Source organism: Physeter macrocephalus, chromosome 11 (assembly GCF_002837175.3).
Source record: "Physeter macrocephalus isolate SW-GA chromosome 11, ASM283717v5, whole genome shotgun sequence".
Lineage (NCBI taxonomy): Eukaryota > Metazoa > Chordata > Mammalia > Artiodactyla > Physeteridae > Physeter > Physeter macrocephalus.
The window spans coordinates 141,059,743-141,082,259 of NC_041224.1; the positions used below are offsets into that span (position 1 = coordinate 141,059,743).

General features: G+C 38.1%; 3 protein-coding genes across 9 annotated transcripts in view; 1 reads left to right on the forward strand and 2 right to left on the reverse strand.

Annotated features, from left to right (window-relative positions):
• The window catches only part of L3HYPDH (trans-L-3-hydroxyproline dehydratase), an 11,958-nt gene extending 9,996 nt beyond the window's left edge, over nt 1-1,962 (reverse strand). For all 3 annotated transcript variants that reach the window (XR_008618678.1, XM_007115833.4, XM_007115832.4), the window contains exon 1: nt 1,367-1,962. Coding sequence is in view for 2 of the 3 variants with exons in the window: in XM_007115833.4 (XP_007115895.1) it covers nt 1,367-1,874 (508 nt within the window). In the remaining variant the exon portion in view is untranslated. The remainder of the gene's footprint in view (nt 1-1,366) is intronic.
• An 85-nt stretch (nt 1,963-2,047) lies between these two features.
• On the forward strand, nt 2,048-20,809 carry JKAMP (JNK1/MAPK8 associated membrane protein). 5 transcript variants are annotated; one of them, XM_055088491.1, is made up of 8 exons: nt 2,094-2,157; nt 3,098-3,305; nt 4,200-4,291; nt 4,865-5,019; nt 10,471-10,677; nt 14,160-14,341; nt 17,856-17,932; nt 19,808-20,706. In XM_055088491.1, exons 4-8 carry the CDS (start codon nt 4,958-4,960, stop codon nt 20,024-20,026), a joined length of 747 nt encoding a protein of 248 aa, XP_054944466.1. In that variant the 5' UTR covers nt 2,094-2,157; nt 3,098-3,305; nt 4,200-4,291; nt 4,865-4,957; the 3' UTR covers nt 20,027-20,706. The 5 variants fall into 5 exon arrangements, with proteins under 5 accessions (XP_028351764.1, XP_007115896.1, XP_007115897.1 ...); XM_007115834.4 differs by lacking the exon at nt 3,098-3,305 and having other exon boundaries at nt 2,049-2,157; nt 19,808-20,809; XM_007115835.4 differs by lacking the exon at nt 3,098-3,305 and having other exon boundaries at nt 2,079-2,157; nt 4,218-4,291.
• Nucleotides 20,810-20,896: 87 nt separating this feature from the next.
• CCDC175 (coiled-coil domain containing 175) overlaps nt 20,897-22,517 on the reverse strand; it is a 69,923-nt gene continuing 68,302 nt past the window's right edge. Inside the window, exon 20 of the mRNA XM_024115144.3 lies at nt 20,897-21,343. Coding sequence (XP_023970912.2) covers nt 21,255-21,343 — 89 coding nt within the window. The 3' untranslated portion in view covers nt 20,897-21,254. The remainder of the gene's footprint in view (nt 21,344-22,517) is intronic.

Here is a 22,517-nt window from a genome sequence, read left to right on the forward strand (position 1 = left end):
GCATGTGGGATCTTCCCGGACCGGGGCACGAACCCGCGTCTCCTGCATCGGCAGACGGACTCTCAACCACTGCGCCACCAGGGAAGCCCACTGCTGAGGTTTTTAAAGATGCAATCCTAACATAAATTCCTGTCTCCCTCAAGTTCCCTCCCAATCCGGACGTGACACCATTCTTTCTGGGAAACTGGCATCAGTTTGCCCAATGGCATGCTTAATCAACTTGTGTCTTTCAGCTGCCTGAGGTATTCTAAGACTCTCAAACACCTGGGCTATTACTGCATCATTCATAACATTTATAATCAGGCTAAACTGGAACCCAAATCCACGAGGAGGATCAAGATCAAATTAACAGAATGATTTGCACAGCTTGAAGACTTTGAAGAAAAGGAATGATAACCCTATTGCTGGATTGACTAAATTAGCTCCCAGCTCACTTCCAGTCAGACTACTAAAGCATCTTGATAGAATTCAGCCTTCGCTGATAGAATTTGCAGCAATCTCCCTCTTTGTAAGGATGAATAGTTACAGACACTCTGTTTTACATGACATACAGGCTCTGTATTAGAGAACCCACCAAAGCCTTTTAAAGGCTATGAACACCTAGAGAACTATAACTAGCAACGCTATATATTCTGCAGTCTTTCTATGTCTAGGAAGATTTTTTTTTTAATTCTTGCATACTTTAAATACCTTGCATACTCTCATTAAATCCTCAAAAAAACCTCAATGAGATAACAAATTAAGATACAATGGACACGGAGGGCGTCAGTAATTTGACTAGGTTTGCATAGCTTTAAGGGGGTGTCAGGATTTTGACCCAGGCAATGTCTGTACCTGTTCTTAAAGAATTAGAGCAGCAACATCTGTACCTTCTCGAAAATATTTAATTCTTCCCCCAAGAAGTGGGGAAGGCAATTTTTACATATGCCTTTTAGTAACGTGTTTACTAACTTGTCAGGGTGTAAGAATGTGTCTAGCAATCATATTCTGAGCCAGCCTGGAGCCCCGGTTCTTTGCACTTTCCTTGACCCTAGTGGACCTTGCCTTATCCAACTGTGAAATCTCTAGGAATGCCTGACGAGTGGAGAAGGAGGCGCTGAGTATGGGAAGCACGGAATTCTGTACCCCTCAAGACTCTCCCCAAACCACAGACGGATAGATATGCGGGGTAATCAAATTGCATGCACCACACAAATTCGCAAGGGCAAGGTGGCTGACACACACTTGCAGTTATTTAGAATTACCTTTTTACTGATTGTAAAGGCTTTGTGGGGTGGGTTAGTTGCGCTGCGTGGGTTCCAGCCCAGAGAGACAGTGTAATTAGTTGGGTCCTGGGCTGCAGGGCCAGAAGGGTCCCGCTGGTTACCTGTGGCCAGCGCGAAGGCCGGGACGCTGTGGAAGCGCACCGGGCCGCCACTGCGGCCGCCCTCGCACTCCACGAAGGCGGCCACCAGCCCGCACGGGCAGTGGATGTTGACCAGGGCCTCGCGGGCGCCGGCTGGGGGGGCTGGCACCAGCCCGAAGTCGAGCGCGAACCGGCCCAGAGCCAGCACCGCGTGGCCGCACATGGAACTGTAGCCCTCGTTGTGCAGGAACAGGACGCCCAGGTGCGCGTCAGGCAGCTCGCTCGGCACCAGCACAGCCCCGTACATGTCCCGGTGGCCCCGGGGCTCGAACATGAGCCGTCGCCGCACGTGGTCGAGGTGCTGGCGCATGTAGCGCCGCTTCGCCAGCAGCGTGGGGCCGACCACCTCCGGACACCCAGCCAGCACGATGCGCAGCGGCTCGCCGCCCGTGTGCATGTCCACCACCGACAGAGCCGGCGTCCTCGGGTCGTGCGGAGGCAGCCGGGGCACAGCCGGCGGGCTCGCCATCGTCGGCGTCCAGATGGGAATCGACCACCGCACGGCCGCTCGCACTTCCAGCCGCCTGTCCACCCGCCTCCTCCGCTCCAGAGGGCCAGGCCACAGCGCCACCTCAGGGGCGGGGCCTTCAAGCCGAGACCCGGAAGCCCGAGGCGGGGCGGGGCTTCGGAGCGGTCGCCCGGGTTACCAGGAGGCGGAGCCGTCGAGGCGGCTTTGGCCCGGATGTCCGGGCGCTGCGGTCGGGTCGGCTGATCCACGAACCTCTCCAAGGAAACCTACAAGCTGCCGATGGGTGAGTGGTTGCCGAGGTCCTGGGAAGCGTTTATCCTAGTCTCTGCTTCTTCCCTAAGCTCCCAGCTTAGGGCTGGGCTCGGCCACAGCGGGTGGCCTCCGGATAGCGGCGAATCCTTGTCCCTTGCTCGCAGCAGCTCTTGGCCGGGCCGAGGTGGGATAGGGGTAGTCTCTGTTCCAGACAAGCTGCAGCGGGGAGACCGACTGCAGAGGGGACGCCGGCTGCGTACTGGGGGAAAAGGCCAGGCCTTTGTTGTTTGTTCAGAATGTCACCTCAGTCCCTTTGTTTCGGTCCCTTTGTTTAACATTCCTGAGAGTTGATTTGACAATTTAAAGCGCGGGCGTTAAGTGCAGGAAAACAGAAAGGAAGCAGAAGCTAATTGCTGCTTAACTGTTGTGTCTTGCTTCAGCATCAGACGTTAAGTTTGGGGGGCCCTTCACAAAGGGGCATGACGGTTGCAAAAAAAGTAAAAAATCTAGACCTCCTTTACTACCTCCTCCTTTTTGCAACCTCCTTTACGGTTGCAAAAAAAGTAAAAAATCTAGACCTCCTCCTTTACTAAAGGGGAAAGTGAGCGTACAGTGAGAGCTAGGGTTTTTTTGGTCGACGGTAAGCTGTTGCGTTCAGTTTATCATACCGGTTTTCAGGCCTTGGATTTTGAGAAATTTTAGATTATTTACACTCAAATGTATTTATTATGCATCTGCTAGATGCAAAACCGGTATAGAAGGTTTCCAATTCTTTACCTTCTGCCTTCTTAAAAAATCTGAAACAACTCGTTTCCGTCTATTAGTTTAGAACATTGTGATTACAACTGGTTTAAAAATAAGTGCCAAGTAAGGTAAAGAAGCCCATGGGATTTTTAAAAAGTCAGAAATTTGATAAAAGTGAAAATATTAAACTTGAGGCATTTTAGCGCCATTTCTATTTTTCTCTTCAGCACAAGGAGAAAGAAAAAAGTCTACTTGAATTTGAAAGAAGAAAGAGTATTGTGGATCAAGCAGTCTCTATCTAGATTGTGAATTCATGAAGAATTTGGGAAATGATTGTTCAAGAATAGCCATAAAATGCATAATTTCCCAAGTTAATTCACGTTTGACCACAGTTGTTTTGGATTTATTCCACACTAGGCTGTAGGTTCTTTGAGGGTAGGGACTCTGTCATGTTCCTCCGTGGATCTTTAGGGGCCCTTCACCAGTGGAATCAGACACTTAATGCATGTTTACTGAAGGAATGAATCAATGATTGAAGGGAATCAGATGTCACTGATGAAAAAAACTCGTTCGTAGGTTCTCCCTGTAGATGAGGTCAAAGACAATCTGTAGGCCCTGAGTTATTTGGTTAAAAAGAGCTGCTTTTTATGTTGTCCAAGTCTTGAGATCAGAGGGTTGATTCTAATGCAGTGGTTCCTAAGTATTGGTCAGAGGACCAGTGACAGCCTTGATGAAATCTTCACTTGTCCTCTACAAAAATGACCAAAGTTAGGATAATATACAAGCTTCTTGTAAGGTGAATGTATTTACTTTAAAGCTCTTCCCTTTATTCTGAACTTATGTCCTTTCTGCTTTTCTGGTATTAAAGGGTGTTCTATCTTGAAGGAAGGTGATAATAGATTTCGTGTGTATGCTCGCACTTAATGTCCTGACTGGGCAAAATAAAAAGTATCCATCCTCTCTTAGTCCTCTAGTTAAAAAAAAAAAAAAAAAAAAAGGAAATTCAAAAGTCTAGACCATCTAATCAAGGGGAATGGCTGGTTGGAGCCATTGGAGACGTACCAGGTTAGGCTTTGAGTTGTGGGCATAAAGTCCACTCTGCTGGTTGAGGACCTTAATCTTAAGGAACAGTAATAAGGTTCCATGTAACCTTCAGTAGTGTCACAGTGTAAACGGAAAACTTTAAATAAATGCATCAAGACTTTTGTCTAATACATATTTTTTAATTGAAAGTGTGTTGAGATATTTCTGCCAAATGTTTCAGCTCTTATTACCTTATTTTTTATAATCACAAAAGATGTTACTATACTGGCATTTGTTTTTAAAAAGCTGTCGATATTCAACCAGCATGCCTTGGACTGTATTGTGGGAAGACCCTGTTATTTAAAAATGGCTCAACTGAAATATATGGAGAATGTGGGGTAAGTCTTAACATTTGTATGTTATTTCATTTGTAAAATCTTTTTGCGTCTGAAATATTGTCACATGTAGAATAACTTTTTTCTTCAATGTATTCAACTTGTAAAAGAATATGGAGGCATTAATAAAATCCTTATTTGTGTTGTCATATTGATTATATATCTATAATACATCTTGACGGTCACAGTTATTAAGTTTTTAAATTTGATAGTTTTATAATAATTTCTAATTACTTTTTATTAATATAGAAAAGTGATTTGGACAATAATTTAGCATTACAACTCCAGAGCGTTTCTCTGCAATTTTTATATGGTGTTAATAACTAGGTTTTTCATGTAATATTAGTCAACTATTTTAGTAACTTAATAAAGAGTCCTTTAATAACATTATATAGGTATAGCAGATACAATGTAGATTGCTTTTTATTTTACTTATGCTTTCTCTTTTATTTTTAAAAGATGCACATGTAAACAGATGTTTAAACTGAAATGTGATGTCTTAGTGAATGAGTTTTTGGGGGTGTTAATGTTCTAGGATAATATCTGTACATAAAATACTGTTCTTATATATCATAGGTGTGTCCAAGAGGACAGAGAACAAATGCACAGAAGTATTGTCAGCCTTGCACAGAGTTTCCAGAACTTTATGATTGGCTCTATCTTGGATTTATGGCTATGCTTCCTCTTGTTTTACATTGGTTCTTCATTGAATGGTACTCAGGGAAAAAGAGGTTAGCACTTTCTATGAATGTATCTGGGTGGACTGATGTTGGAATAGCTATCATTTAGAAGACCTTATCAAGTAATTATACTTCTGTTTTTGTAAAAGTGGCAAACGTGTTTTTCCTTTATCTTCTGATTACTTTTGACTGTGGCAAGGAAACTTAATGCTAGGGCATGCCTCAGTAAATATTAAGGGAAATATCCTTTGTCTGTTTTACTCTGAGTGATGCTGAGGGAGTATTTTATTTATATTTTTATTTCTTAATTATCTTCATTGGTTTTCTACAAAGACTTGGCTATGATTACAAACTGTTTATTGTTATAAAACAAATACTTTGCAACTTAATACTAGTAAACTAGTATAATGTAATTAAAATGTTATAGCTGCAACCTAATTATGAAAACTCATACCAAAACAAATCCAAAAAACTTACTGAGCATTGTGTCTTATGTTGAAAAGATCAGGGAAGGAGATACAAAAATAACTGATGTGGTTTATAGTCATACTCTTGTAGAGAAGACAAATATATACATAACTAATTATAATATAAATCAGTCTTAAAAGTATATAAACAAAAAGTATATAAAAGCTTTATAAACAAAATGCTCTGGAATCACAAAGAATGGAAGAGATAAATTGTGCCTGGTGGCACCTGAAACACTTCAAAAAAGGAACATTTTAGGCAGAGGCAACAGCGTGAACACTGGCAGGGAGGTATGAAACGTGATCTCTTGTGGGTGGGAATGGAAGTAGTTGGGTGTTCAAAGTGTGGATTGCATATGAGAGAAAGGTAATAAAAAGGAGGGTGGGAAAGGGGGTTGAGGCCAGAATGTGAAAGTTCTTGGTGATGATGTGAACCTTATCCCACTGGGAATGAGGAACCAGATTCTACTGTAGTACATTTCAGCCATCCTGGCTGTTGCTTCCTCTGACATCTCAGCATCTTTCCTGCTTTAAGTCCTGGTCCTTTCCCCAAACTCTTCTCTGCCTGAAATACTCTCTTCTTCCTGCAACTTTTTACCTAGCTGCCTTTTCTTCCTTCAGATCTCAGGTTAAATTACACCTACTCGGAGAGGCCTCCCCGACCCAATCTAATGTAGGTCTGTCCCCGTTATTTTTCTTTTTTAATAGCACTCTCATTTTGTTGTTTTTGCTTTGTATTTAGCAGTCAACACAATTTGTAGTTATGTTTGTCTCGTCATTTAATGTTATTTCCCACCCCTGACCATAGGCTCCATGAGGGCAGTGGCCATCGCTGTTGTTCTTTATGAAATCTCCAGAGACCAGCACAGCCGCTGGTGCATGGTAGATACTCACTTAGTATTTGCCGAGTGAATGATTTATTGGTGAAGGTTTTGGTTTAGAGAAACAGCATATTGGATGCATGTTTTAGGAAGATAACTTCTGTGGAGGGCAGATTAGTGGTGAGACATATTAGAAAGCTGTTGTCCAAGAAATAGTGATGGCCGATGGTAGGAACGGAAGTGAAGAGAAGGTCAGGTGGAAATAGAATCAGTACTTTTCTGGATCCACCTAGTAAGTCCACAGTGATTATTTACACTGGAAGAGCATTCATTATTTTTCAGAAGACTCTATTAAAAAAATTTTTTTAAAGCAGCTTTCATCCTGCTTTTAATTTCTGTTATAGAATGATGAGAGATGAGGGCTAGAAAAGAGATGTGATTAACAGAGCTAAAATAGAATAATTGCTCATTTGGAACTTCTCAGCCCAGAGTGGAGAAGAGGTGGGTTTAATGGATGTACCTCACCAAATGCATTTGAACTGAAACATCAGATATGTTTTGAGAGAGAATTTTAGAGCAGAGGGTAGAGCCTTGGTTTGGGGGTAAAGCAGAGGTGTGATCAGTGCTTAGGCAGAAAAGGAGGTGGGTTTCAAAAGGAGGTTGCCTATCTATGCTTTGCCTAGGAAGTTGGTAGCAAGGAAGACAAAGACTATCTCTTGCATTTTCCTGAGACATTGCACTTAAAATCAAGGAAGCAGGAGCCTAGCTGTGTGAGGCTAGACTCATGTTTCTCGACATTTTTTTCATTCTTTCCTCCTTAAAGAAGCTTTCTAGATACCTTTTTTCCCCCAATTCCACCTACCCCATAAAATTTTAATATCGCATATATATTGTTTATTGGTTTATATAGTGTACGTATACATGTGCTTTATGTATAAAAAGTGTAATATTATATTATACCCAAGGATCCATTCTTGTCCCCTTGGGAGTGCTAGTGCCCATTGAGAATGCATGGGCTAGACACTAATAAGAACTTCCCTTTCTGGCCTGCTTGCTTTCCCCAAAGTTTAGTATTAAATTTGTTTTTCTTTGAGGCCCGGGCAGAGATAGGCAGAAATCGCATGTTTTTATGTAATGAAGCCAGAAGCTATGCTTCTTCTGTCATTTGTTTTTATGTAATTTATAGCTTTCCAAATGTATTCATGCACCAGTCTTTAGGGATGTTTGCAGTGTGCCAGGTGCTGTGCTAGGTTGTGGGATTCAGAGATGATGAAAATGTGGGTGCTCACTGTCCAGTGGATGAGGTAGGCAGACCATCACAGTGTATGTGAGGGTCTACAGTAGAGGTATGTACAGAGTTTTAAGGCTAGCTTAAAGAGGGAAGAAGTCAATTCTGTCCTCTCAAAATAGGGTGGTGTCCCAGGAGAAAAAACTGACCTTAAGTTGAACTTTGAAAAATGAGTAGTTTTTGAGAGAGGGATTGAAGAAAGAGTCAGACAGTAGGAAAAAGATGTGCAAAAGTCTAGAGCCAAGAAAGAGCACAGCATAACCAAGAAATGAGAGCTGAGGGTGCTGTGAGAAATAGGGACTAAATGAGCCCAAGATACAAAGAGGTTTGGGGCTGGGGGAGTCTTAGGAAATACTCCTAAGACCAGGGGACAACCCCAGAGCTGATCTTGAAGGATACACCATTTGCCAGATAGGTGACGTGTTTTGAGGTGGAGCCTGAAGCGTGCTGGGCTAAACGGCACAAAGTAATTTCGTAAGGGCTGGAGGTGTGGGAGATAAGGCTGGTGGGAAGTATTTTTCCTGAAAGGCAGATGGGATCCACTGAAGTAGTTTAATAAGGGGAGTTTTAAAAGCAGATTCCATTTTGTAAAGATTACATAGTTGACTGCAGAGGGGTTGAAAGGGAGCATGATGAGAAGAAGAAGCCAGTAAGAAGGTTGCTAAAGTCATGGCAAGAAATAATGAGGTTGGGATTTTGCCTCTAAGAATATGAATTCTGTAAGGAAGCGAAAGATTGGATTATATAATATGAAAGTGTACACGTTTACTTACATATTTTGTGTCTTCATCTGTGTAAAATGGCACAGGAGTTCTGCTTCCAACACCGTGGGCTAATTAAGAGCTCCAGGTCACCCTCCTGCATGAAATAAGTAAAGTCTGGAAGAGACATACTGTTTAAGACATTGCTGGTCTCACAAGAATAAGGGGGGATCTCCGAGAACTCTTCTTTTTCAGAAAACAAGCAAACCCACCCTGAGCTGGGGCCAGAGTGACAAACCAGGCAGTAGGGTTGGGACGGTAGCCAGAGGTTAACTGCTGATAGCAACTGGGTAGTCCTTTCTGTTCCACGTGATGTTGACTTGGGATGCACCCATCTAGAGGCTGGACTGGGCTGTGGTGTCCCAAATGAGTAACACATATGCTGGAGTAGGTGCTGGCTGTCAGCTGTGAGCACATGGGGGCTGCTGACCAGCTGCTCTTTTATCTTTCGTATGCTGCAGCTTAATTATAATGTGAATTTCTTTTTATTTATTCTGCTTGGGATGTGTTTTGGCTTCCTAGGAAGCAATTCTGTGAATTTGTTTTTCATTCTTTCAGATGAGTCCAGTCAAACCACAGAGCAGTAAGAAATAATCAGTGGTGGTTGTTTCAAGCCATTGAGTTTTAGGGTAGTTTGCTGTGCAGTGATAGGTAACTGAAACATTGTTCAAATAGAAAACTCAAAAGCATCTATAGAGAAGCAATCATAAATAATGAGAGTTTAGTGAAGAGGCTGGCTGTAAGCTAAGTATATAAAATCAATTACCTCCCTATATTTCATTTACAGAATCACAGTACTGTGAGGTAGCCAAGACCAAGGTAGCTAAGCTACATTGGATTTATACTGTGGAACTTGACAAGCTTAATTCTCTAATTTATATGGAAGTTCAAAGGCCAAGAATGACCAAGACCACTGGAAAAGTAAAAGAATGTGTGTATTATCAAGAAGTATTGTCATATTCTGTTGTCTCAGGGATAGATAAATGGACCCCAGGAACAAAATAGAGAACCTAGAAACAGGCCGGTTATATAGGAGACTTTATATGGCAGAAGTGGCATGGCAGCTTAGTGGGGAGAACAGAGTAACTATTCAAGAAAATGCTGCTGCTGGGACAGTTGGATATCCAAATGGGAAAAGCTAAAGTTATATCCTAACTTAGACACAGAAATCTCTTCTGAGTTAAAGATTGAAACATGGAAAGCAAAACCTTAAAACTTTTAGAAGAAAATATAGGATAATATTTTTCTTAGAGTGAGAATCTGCTAACCAGAAATTTAAAAATTGATAAAGGCAACTATATTAAAATTTAGAACATCTGTTCATAAAAAGACATCACAAAGAAAATGAAAATTCAGCCCACAAACTGAGAGGAAGACATTTGCAACACATTTTACTAACAAAGCAGAATGGATAAATAATGGAAAGATCACACAATGGAATATTATACAGCAGTGAAAACGACTGAACTTCAGGTATAAGAAAACCATGAATGAATCTTGGAAATGTAATTTTGAGTGGAAAGAAAAATCTCAGAAAGTTTACCTCACTTTTTCATATTGAAAAATAAGCAAAACTAAATAGTGGTTTTGAAGTATAAATACAGTTGGAATAAAAACTGTTTAGAAAAACTGATAAAGAACATTTAGTATAATGGTTATTTCTAGGGGAGAGACAGGAATGTGGAATGGGGAGGAACAGGTAGATATAAGTTGTTAATGTTTTAGTTTTGGGTTAGGTGGTGAGCTTACAATGTTTATTATATTTTATAACTAATATGTATTACATATAATCTTTTATGTACTTTTAATGCTTAAGATAATTTAAAATGATGCATAGATAACTTTAAGACATTTTTAATAATTTGGTGAGTTACTGAAGATAAAGGTAGATCTAATTTCTGCTCTTCTACACATTTAGACAATATTGGCACAGTGTTATCTGGGATGAGTGTTTATCCCTTTTTAGTAAACAAGGTTAAATCCTTCTCAAGTAGTTTTCATATGTGCTTGGCTTTACTTACCTATTTAGAAGATTTTTTTGTTTCAGGATTTATCAGTTAAAACTTCTTTTTAGAATACATATTTTGAAGCATACACAGGTTTTATTAAAAGCCACTTAACATGCTGAGAATTTTCTGGTGATTGTGCTTCCTTTGTTTTACTAGTTCCAGTGCCCTTTTCCAACACATCACTGCATTATTTGAATGCACTATGGCAGCTATCATCACCTTACTTGTGAGTGATCCAGTCGGTGTGCTTTATATCCGTTCATGTCGAGTATTGATGCTTTCTGATTGGTACACCATGCTTTACAATCCAAGTCCAGATTATGTTACCACAGTGCACTGTACTCATGAAGCTGTCTACCCACTGTAAGTATTTATTTAGACGTAAGATCATTTTTTAAAAAATGATGATTATAGATTTCATTCATTTAAGTAGATTGAGCCTTGCGAAATGGCTCCTAGGCACTGGAGGAGATATATAGAAATGATTTTCTTCTTTTAAGTGATTCATAGTCTGAGAAGAGGAAATAGAAGTACATCTTAGTATAATAGAAGTGAAAGTATTTTTTGTGTTGATGTTGAAGTATGTCTGAGCACTTCTAAAATAAGCTATATCTGTTTCTTAAAAAGGGAATTATAAGGAAAACCTTTTTCTTATACAACAGAGAAGCAATATCTGACATACAGGAAGTAGTATAGGCTTTGGAGCTAAAAACAGGCTTGAGTTTGAATCCCAGGTCTGTCAGCTGTTAAATTGAACATGTTAAGAGCCTCTTAACCTTGGCTTTCCTGTTGGTAAAAATGGGAATAATGATACCTTATAAGGTGACTTAAATAAATGCCTTACATACAGGAAGCACTTATAAGTAGCTGGTATTATTATTAGAGTGCTTGGCTTAATGTTCTTTCTTTTTTGTTTTTGTTTTTTCCAAATAAATGTTTGTGATTTTCACCAGGATGTTTTGTTTTAAAAATATCAAATTCATAAGATTCTGTATAATATTACCCTGGCCTACATTTTTAGAATTTCTGTGAATTAGTGTTCATTCTGATGTGTTTTTCTCAGTAAATGTATAATAGAAGAGTCTGGTATTTGTATTCTCATAGTTGTAGCAAGTTACCATTATGTAATATGCTCAACAAAATAGTACTTTTTTTGCAATTCTTAATAGTACTAAGTGTCAAAAACAAACATGCATGTATGTAAAAAGATACTTTGCAAAAAACGAGATCCCAAAAAAAAAGTAGAAAAAAAAGCAACAACAAAGCAAAAAGCGAGATCCAGATACAGAGCTATAAAAATCTTTTCCACCTGACTACCTTTTAAGTCCTGCAAATTATTTATATATATACAGAGACAACCAGACATATTTATATATATAAATTGTATCTAAAAGACTGATACTATCTTCTTTGTTGATTTCATAGAGCTATAACCCTTAGCTTTGATTATTCTCTTGTCACATATTGTCCTGGGGACTTGCAGAACTTAACCTGGTCCTATATAGAGAAGTTAATTACTGAATCAGATATTATATTTAAATAAGATGTATAACCATCTTATTTAAAACAAAATCAGACTCATTTACTGCTATTCACATCTATAGTGTTTTTTATAATATCTGTAAATCCTGTAGTAGGAGAGTCAAAAAATATGAGAACAGAGATGGCAAATAGGTACTCGCAGCCCTCATTCTGCAGTCATAACAGCCACTTCTAATTTATTACAGCACTTGTCCTGCTGAGTTGGGTGTGGCCTCAGAGCCTTGTCACAGCACTCAGTCAGACTCATCACACAACTTCATTGATTAGGACATTTTCCATCTGTTCACCATCTTTGAATTAAGTAGGTATTTTTTTTTTCTTAGCAGCTTTACCAATAGTCACTGTGGAATGGACTGTCTGCCTTGTTTTATTAATTATACAAAACAATGTTTTATTAAAAGTATGAGAAGATTTTATAATACTAGCATATGAATTCATACATGTTACTTTACATAACCATTTAAGCTTACATATATGGCTAGTCTGGGGCTAAACATTTCTGAAAGCTGTAGGACTACCAAAGTCATAATGATTTTTTTCTTTTGTAAGTCAACAAAAAGTAATGGCACAATATTAACAGAAACCTTTGGAACACTATTACATTGACTAGTGGAGGATATCTTCTCCATTGGTATATATAAATTTCTTACAAATTGAAAAATATCAGAATACTTTTACTGATAATTATAGTTTTGAGGGGAAATTAATTAGATAAGATATGGAAAAACATGCAAGCTTCTATCATTAGAAACTTACTGCAAAAGGTAATGTTTACTAAAACTTTGAGTTATTGACAATGAGCAGTAATTACTGTTGTAACAAAACTTAGCTTCAGCTTGTCAGATTTATCCCATGTGCATATGAGGGGCATGGATGGGGGCGGGGGAGGTAGAGGATGAGGTCTTCTGGTGGAGAGCAGGGGCAGGAAACAGGTATCTGCTTCCAAAAGCTAGTTTCCTAGTTCTTTAGGACAGGTAGCACATGATGGTTTCCTTCTGATTAAAATAATAGTCTTTTTGGAGCTCTTAAGGAACTACAAGCTGAAGGAATAGACAGATTTTATCTTGTTTTGATATTGGTAAGAGGTAGCCTAAGAAGACAAAACTCATCAACCAAGAAGTGAGGCTTGAAATAATGCAGTATGGTACAGGGCTGGACCTAAAAGCATCATGAGAGCACAGCGACCCGGTATCATTAAGCTGTGTGGAGAAGAGGCATGTGGTCAGTTATTTGAAACAACTCCCGTGCTTCCCTTGACTCTCCCCTGCAAGGGAGAGGGTTTGCGTATAAGATAGTAAAAAATAATTTGAAAATCCTCATGAAAAGGAAGTTAGAACTATGTGCATAGAAATGTAATTATTCAAAATAAGGAGCTAGAAACTATAGTCTGCTGATACAGAGATCTTTTTGCAACTTTTTTTCTGATTGTAAAAATTACATTGTAGGATATTTGGAAAACAGAAAAGGCATACCCCAAATAAAATAACCTGTAATTCCATTTCTGAAGATGATCACTGCTAAAAATGTCTTTCCAGCTGCACTTTTTATTTTTATTATTTTATTCTTTTTAATTTTTATTCTTTTTTAAAGAATATTAAGGTTATTCTATGCACATGCCATTTTGTAGCCTGTTCTTGTCACTTAGTGTATGAGGCATAGTTGCTTTTGTTGTTAACATTTCTTTCATAACTGGATTTTTAATGTCTGCATAGTATTCCAGCATAAATGTACTCTAAAATTTAACCAACTTCCTATTGTTGACTATTTATTTTCTTCCTGAGTTTTCTTTATTGTGTGATTCAATAAAAATGCTTGTTCATCAGGTTTTTGTGTATACCCGATTTGTTTCCCTTTTATAAATTTCTACAAGTAAAATTTTTGAATTAAAGGATGTAAACATTTTAGGTTTTGTTTTTTGTTTTTTTTTCACAGGCTCCGGACGCGCAGGCTCAGCGGCCATGGCTCACGGGCCCAGCCGCCCTGCGGCATGTGGGATCTTCCCGGACCGGGACACGAACCCGTGTCCCCTGCATCGGCAGGCGGACTCCCAACCACTGTGCCACCAGGGAAGCCCAATTTTAGGATTTTTGATACACATTTCCAAACTGTCTACCGGAAAGGACTCAGCATACACTTTGCAGTGGTATTATGAGAGTCTTTTTGGTGAACCCTCCACCAATCTGAATATTCGATGGATAGACTTTTTAAACCTTTTTCAGGATCTTTGATTTTAAAATGATCAAGGATAAAAATACATTTTAAAACATATTTTTGATGTTATAATTTTTTATTTTATTTTCCAGATACACCATTGTATTTATCTATTATGCATTCTGCTTGGTATTAATGATGCTGCTCCGACCTCTTCTGGTAAAGAAGATTGCCTGTGGGTTAGGGAAATCTGATCGATTTAAAAGTATTTATGCTGCACTTTACTTCTTCCCAATTTTAACCGTGCTTCAGGCAGTTGGTGGAGGCCTTTTATGTAAGTTTGTTGGGTAAAGTCAATGAAATATATTTACTATATGTGATAAACAATATTTTCTCAGTATAATTTTGGACCTTTTTCTGTAGTATGTTTTTTATTCTTGAAAATAAACCATAGTATATATATTTTTGCTAAAACATATCATCATTCTTTATCAAAACTGATTTCTGTTTAGAGAATACTTTGTATTTGAAGCTCACAATGTCAATAGGAATATTTTTAAAACTTGAGTATAAATTAAAAAACATAATAGATGGAAATTACTCTTGATATAATAGATGGTTTTTACATATAATAGATGGAAATTACTTGTGATAATATATACTGTTTACCATTAAGTCTGAGTTTTCTAAATTTCTTTATGAAAGACTTTTAGATATAGTAAAAAATCCTCAGTATATTTTTTTAATATATCCATTCATTTATTCAGCAACCATTTAGACTGATCTGTGACTCGAAAGAAGAATGAGAGAAAGTTGGTGTTAAAGAGCTCATATACTACTAGGAAAGCTATAAGTAGCTGAGAGAACATAGTGAGGGACTTTTCGAACATGTGACATTGAACATTGCAAGGATGTTGGATACCATCTTTATATGGAGCCTGCCTGGGTGCAGAGGGCAAGCTTCTGGCCTGAAGAAACTGGGCAAGATGGCATCACTGTGCAAGTAATGTAGCTTAGTAATGAATTTGATTCAAAGTTAGGAGGGTGGAGCTGAGAATAAGGCCATGGGAAGAAGAAATTGGAGACTAGTCAGGGGTCTGTTATCCCTCATATTCTGGTTTTACAGATATATTGTTTCTTTTGGCCTGCATAGTGTTTGAAAATCTATAGTTTTTCCTAGCTCCTACCATTTCGTATTTTCTTAGATTTGGCCCACTTCAGTCATTCTCCTGGATGACCTCTGTAGGCATTTCAGGTTGCTATTCTTGCTCTAGGGACTAGAGACCTGCTCTTAAAAGGATTTCAGGAGGAAGAGTGACATGACTAGATTTGCATTTTAGAAAGATAACTTGGTAGCAGTGTGGAAGATGGATTGGCAGGGAAGAGAACTTGCGGGATCAGTTAAGAGATGACAGCCATAAGCCGGGCCTGACTGTCTGACTAAAGCAGAGAAACATTGGGAAAGAAGAACTATTTCAAAGACAGAGTTAACTAAGCTAGGTAACTAATTAAATATAGGGGTTGAGGAAATGGGAGGAGAATACAATAAAGGAGCTTTCTGACTTAGTAACTAGTGAATGTATGAATAATGAATGTTAGAATAAGCAAATAGGTTGGTGAGAAGTGAATTCAGTTTTAGGTATTAATGGAATATTCAAAAGAGCACAGGTAGTCATTTATCCTAGACAAGCTTGGGAGAGCTGACTAGGCTTAAAGATTTAAGAATTGCCAGCCCTCAAATCCCTGTGTCCTAGACTGCCACTGGTGCTGTTGTATAGAACCTCTTGGTTATGAAATGGGGAAAAGGGAAAAGCTGTGGAAAGCAGGGAAAGGTTTGTAAAGTTAACCTAAGGAGACTGCCAGACAGCGTTGCTTCCTATGTTGTAGCTGCCTATATGGAAAATGCCTTTTCCCACGCTGAAAGTCTTTGGATCATTTTGTTAACAAGCCTCCACTCAAAGCACATTCATAGGAGGATCAAGGAGTTATTGTTTATTTGCACGAAGTATAAACTTGTGCAATCTGCTTAGATTAGTCACAGAGGGTATCATACCAACTCATAATTTTATGGTGTTGAAAAAAGGCACCAGCAGATTTGGAGTCTGGTGAGGACTCGTTTCTTGGTTCATTGATGGCTGTCTTCTTTCAGTGTCCTCACATAGCAGAAGAGGGAAGAGGTGTTTGAGGTCTTTTATAAGGGCATGAATCCCATTCATGAGGGCTCCACCCTCATGACCTAATGCACCCCAAAGGCCCCCCCACCTACTAACAGCATCACATTGGGGGTTAGGATTTCAACATAAGAATTTGGGGGGTGGGGTCACAAACATTTAGTCCATGACAAGGGAATATAGCAAGTCTGAGCAAAGTAGAGCACCAAGAGGCTTCTGGTAACTCAAGATACCAGGGTCTAGGGAGAGAGACACTGGGGTAATTAGGAAGATGTCAGTGACAAACTTTTACTTGCTTGCAAGTATTAGTGAAGCCAGTTTTTAAGTGTGATCTTCCTCTGAACCACCAGCAGAACTAAAATGAAGATTTCCAGGCACTACCCCCAGACCTAGTTGCTCAAAATATTACATTGTTTTAGACCCTAGAGTAAGAACCACTCTAAATCCTGCTTTGAGCCCAGAACCTCCCTCTACTCCCCACAAGTTTGGGGCTTGTTGGAAATTTCCTTTCTCCTTTTTACTACCAGTTCTTTCTCTACCAGTTCTTACTATCATTAGCAACATTGTTTAGCTATTTATAAGTTAATTGGGATTCTCTGGAATGGCTGGTTAGGACCTAATCATTGTCACTTATTTAGTAATTGGAATCAGGCCTGCATAGATAATTCAGAGATTCTGGCTGCCATATCCTTAATTAACATTTGAAAATGTAACAGATGGGTTCTACTGCATTGTATTGTAGAATGATTAATAGTTTTAGTAACTGAAGTTAATTGTTTTAAAATAATTGTATAAAAAATAATTTAAGGTATCTTTCTCAATTTGTCCATTTGTTTTAGTGAGCTATAAATTTAAAACATTTTAAGAGGTGGTATTTTTAAGAAAAAATTTCACTTAAAGTATTATTTTACTGTACTGTATTTGAAGTAGAACTGTCTAGAAATTTGACATTAAGAGCACTGAATGATCCATTTAGCCTTTGAGGTTTATTGGTACATGACCTTTTAATTAAAGCTGAATTACTCTTATATATAGCCTTTCTCAACTGAAGTTCCCCATCTGGACCACAGAAAATTGGTCACAGAAAACACAGAACACAGAAATTTGAAAATTGAGTAATTATTTTCCCAATTCTCCCAAGTTTGATACATAACTAGTATCATGCCAGATGCATAGGAGAGAAGTTAATTCTTTACAGCAGCGGAAGCCTTCAGGCAGGGGTCTTCAAAGCTAGGCCAATGATAGTTTTACATTTTTTAACTGTTGGGGAAAAAAATAAAAAGAAGAGTAGTATTTCTTGACATGTGACAATTATATGAAATTTGAATTTTATTGTCTGAATAACATAAATAATTTATAACTTACAAACTTATAAAGTAAGTTTTACTGGAACACAGACACATCCATTTTCTGTATGATCTGGCTGCTTTCCCACTACAACCACGGACTTAGGTGACTGAGACATAAACTGCGTGGCCCACGAAGCCAAAAGTATTCACTATCTGGCCCTTTACAGAAAAAGTTTGCTGACCCCTGCCTTAGAGCATTAGGGCTTCACTCTCTCCCGAGACTGGTTGAGAAGGTTTTTGTCTGTGGAAAGAATTATACTGTTTGAATTTTTTGATGGTTTATTCAGAAAATTTAATTTTCAGCATAATACCAATGTTTGTCTTTCAGACTATGCCTTCCCATACATTATATTAGTATTATCTTTGGTTACTCTGGCTGTGTACATGTCGGCTTCCGAAATAGAGGTAGGACATCTTTTTTCCTTTGTTAAAGACTTTTTTTTTTTTATAGATTTGACAACTGAATAGGAGAATAGTGCATATGATATGATATGTTACAACTGATTGTTTTAGTAATCCTTGGCTAAACGATGCCGCTCAGTAGCTTTTGGCTCATTAGTTCATGAAAAGTTGTATACTAGACAATATTTGCTTGGGAAATTAGTGAAGTAGTCAGGCTTAACTCCGGCATGTTAGAGAAAAAACTCATTTCACATCATTTATCCACATAGAAAATGTATAATTATTGAAATGTTGAACCCTATTAACACTATTTTGAAGGAAACATAAAAATGCTTTATTTTATATAGAACTAATTCTAGGCTTTTTTTTTTGCAGTGAACACTAACAGTCATCAATAATTACAGTGTACATTCCATACCCTTCTATGTTTTGTCCCTAATTTTATTTTCTTGATTACGGATGTCTATTTTTGCCCTCTAATATCTGTAATACTTTGGTGATTTGGAAATATCATTAACATTCACATTAGTTCCGATGCTGTTCCTATCTTGAGATATCCTTTTTGTGCCTCTAACGTTTTAATATTTCAGTGGAAGCCCACTGTTAGAACTCTTAGAGAGTAAACTCTAAAGGAATAAAAGTGTAACATGTCTTAGTACTCTTCCATCCTATGCCTGCTAATCTAGTGCCTATGCACTGTTTTCAACCGCCCACTGCAGTTGATATGTGCTCTCTTATAATTCTTAACATAAAAAAGTTCACCCCAGAGAAAGTTGTTAACTACTTTGGAGTGGTTGCTCTTGAAGCTCCTGTTTCTATTACATTAGTGAAAGAATGAGAGGGGGGAACAAACCACCTAGAAATCATAGTGACTTTTAGGTAGACTAGCAGTAGAGGAACTAGACAGTGTTTTTATGGTGATTTTTCAGATGCTTCCGTTTGTATTCTACTCCCATTTCTCCTTGGTAATCTTTAATCAACTTTGCAGTATGATTAAAGATAAGCAAATTAGTTTTGGCACTTTTATCAACTCTAGGGAAATGGGGGGGAATGATTGGATATTTGAATAAAACGAAGTTTTTGAATTTTTGTTTATTATCCATAGTTACTATGGAAAGTTCGATTAGCTTGAATCATATTTGTTTCTCTGCTGCTGGGAATCCCCCATATATAAAACATTCATGTACTTCAATTAGCACTCTATACATGAATCAGAAATAGGGATTCAAGTCAGGAAAAGACAAGCTCTAGGTGAGCTGATGAGCCATTTAATGAGGGAAAGTTGTTAAGTAACCAGTTGCAAATTACATTTTAGTGTGTTCATTAGCACATTTAGATATTACTTTTATAATAATTTGGTCCTTCCAATTTCTGTATATTGTAGAGCAGTATTAAAGATAAAAGGGAAATCAGAGTAGTCACATGTCGTTTCTGCTCCCTTCTAAGTATCCAGGCAGCAGACTCTAGGAATGCTGGAGTTAAGGAAGTTGTGTGTATGTACCTCCTCCTTCCCACTGGTAGGCTCAGCTGCTGTGGATCAGGGCAGGAAGAAGGCACATAATGTGGCGTTCCTCTTCCAGTTCAGATCTTTCAGAAGCTGTAGTGTTTCCAGGGTCGAATGGTGGTGTAGACCAGAACTTAGAGACGTGGGCTCCCGTCTTGGTGCTGCCGCTGAGTGCTGGATGTAGGAAGCCTCAGTTTCCTCATCTGTGAAGTGTAGTAGCAAGACTGGGTGATTTCTTAGGTCCCTGTGATTCTGAGGTTATGATTTTGTGTGACAATAATATGTTTTAAAGTAATTAATATGTAATAAGTTATCTAGCCAATCCAGCCCAATAATCTGTATTTCTCTTTTCTTTCTTTTATAAAATTATGTAGAACTGCTATGATCTTCTGGTCAGAAAGAAAAGACTCATTGTTCTCTTCAGCCACTGGTTACTTCATGCCTATGGAATAATCTCCATTTCCAGAGTGGATAAACTCGAGCAAGATTTACCCCTTTTGGCATTGGTACCCACACCAGCCCTTTTTTACTTGTTCACCGCAAAATTTACCGAACCTTCACGGATACTCTCAGAAGGAGCCAATGGACACTGAATGTAAAATGCCAAAAAAACCTAAGAAGTGTTCTTAATAAAAGGAAGTAAAGAAATAAAAAAATGTATTAGTACTCTTCTGTCATGGGAATATGATGATTGTCAGTACACCTAATGTTATGGGGGGTTTGTTGTTTGTTTTCTTTTTTTGACTTAACAGATTTTGTGGTTTGATGGAAAATACAAAATACCATAATTCTCCATTATGTAGTATAACACACCATACACTTAGAGCACACGGTTATATTACACTAGAAACCTATTAGGAAGCACTTGCCTCTTGCAACAATTCAGCTATTTTTTTGTGCAAAGTCGTCATGTTTCTGTGTACCTAGCAATGTGCTGTTCCCATTTTTATTTATTAAGAAAAACTATAACAAGTATAATCTGAAATCCTTAGCATTGGCATAATTGTGCATGCCTGTTGTGTTTCAGTTTTTCAAGTATACTGAATTATAAAGTCAAACGTATTTGTGGGGTCTGATAGCAAACATGGAAATCAAGTATGTTGTTTTTTGTTATCTATTTATTTTCACCAATACAGTATTTTGATCTATTACAAAAATAGAGCATAATTTATATAACAGGTCTTTTGTTTTAGGTAGTTTGGTTGAAGACATCTTCAGGTTATTCCTGTTCCTGTAAAGAAAAATGATAATAAAACGCTTAACTACAAAAAAATCTCAAATATCTAGCATTTAATTGTATTTGCCACACTAATTGTGGAAATAATTCAAAATGTTAAGTAGTAAGATTAATGTCTCTCTCCCAAATGAATAAATATACTTCCTTCCCCCATATCTCATTTTTGAAGGATATATGCACGTGCCATATTTTATGAATCCTGAGACACAATTTTTGTCACATTGTGATATCTCAATTGATGGCTTCTTAGATTTAACAAAATACAGAATATATACAGTACATAAAGTTTTCCTGTGGTTGGTTGTTAATACGTGTGCTGTGATTTTTATGCTCTGAAGTCTTCAGGAGACTCATTATTGGGAGCAAAATAAGATTTTTGCACTTAATAATCTGACCATGTTTATCCATTTGTATTTTTAGAAGGTTTTTTCCTTTTTCTGCTCCTTGGCGAGGGTTGCGTGAGTTTGTTAAATCCCAAACTTTTAAGACTTCCATTGACAGTTGCAAAATAGAAAATGCACTCACTTTTTCTGTAGTTTTGTACCTTTTAAATTCACAGCAGTTGTATCCTTTAAGTTATTTTGTTAGTTTTTCTTCCTTGATGTTTTTTTCATAGTACATTCAACCACTGGGAGACGGATTTTTTTGATAGTACTCTGTTTCTTCTTATTTTCTGTAGGAATAAATAAAATGTAAAAATTCTATATGTATCTTATATAGGTTTATGTAGTTACAATTTTAAATTACCCCAAGAATCCCCAATTGGATGATTGTATAATGGGTGGGGGCGGGGGGAGGATATGGTACTGAGGGATCATGCATCTGATTACCAGGACTATCTTTTTTGTCGCAGTACATTTGGAGTCATTTTAATAATTATTTTCCCCTCCAATGTCCTCTTCTAGCAGAAAAATGTGTATGCAAAAGGAGAAATTGTGCAAGTAATATGATTACAAGTCCTCAAATGCAAAGAATTTCAGAAATACTTAATACATATTTGCATTTTTAATTTGCTTCCTTAAGAACAAGACTAGAACAATTCATAGCAACTGTGGTTGCTAATGTTACTAAATAATTTGTTAAAATGGTCATTAAAAATACACAAAAACAACCCTTTTTCTAGCTCGGCTTTGTTTTGTCTTAGATCCTTGTACTGCATTACTACTCTGGCTGCTACAATGTATAGTAATTACTTTGCTAACTAGCACTGGATAGGTAATATAAAAGTTAAAATATTTTCTTAATTTGGGTCAATTGATAAATATAACAATAACATTGTTATATATTTGTCTAAAACCGATAGTTTTCAAGACTTGGCTGCCCAATGGAGCCAGCTGGAGAGAGTTCTAAAAACACGCCGGGTTCTGACCCCCAGAGATTCAGGGTGAATCGGCCTGGCTGAGCAGAGGGCTTTTTAAAACTTCCTCCAGGTGACTCTAATGTTTGAAAACCATGGTCTAAACGCTCTTCCTAGTTCAGATCTTAAGTTTTCGAAGAGATCTTTTGAAAATTTCTGAGCGAATGATTTTTTAAAGTATGTCTTATTGAAATTTTGATTCTGCTTCAATAACTAGGTTCTTTTCCAGAATTAAATGATCAAAATAAATTATATCAAGTCCTTTTCATCACAATAACAAAAAGATAACTTTAACAGAGAGTTACACATATTTTTTGATCTTTCTCTAAAAATATCTCTTGGCCTAAAAAAGTCTTCTGTAGGGCTTCCCTGGTGGCGCAGTGGTTGAGAGTCCGCCTGCCGATGCAGGGGACGCGGGTTCGTGCCCTGGCCCGGAAAGATCCCACATGCCGCGGAGCGGCTGGGCCCGTGAGCCATGGCCGCTGAGCCT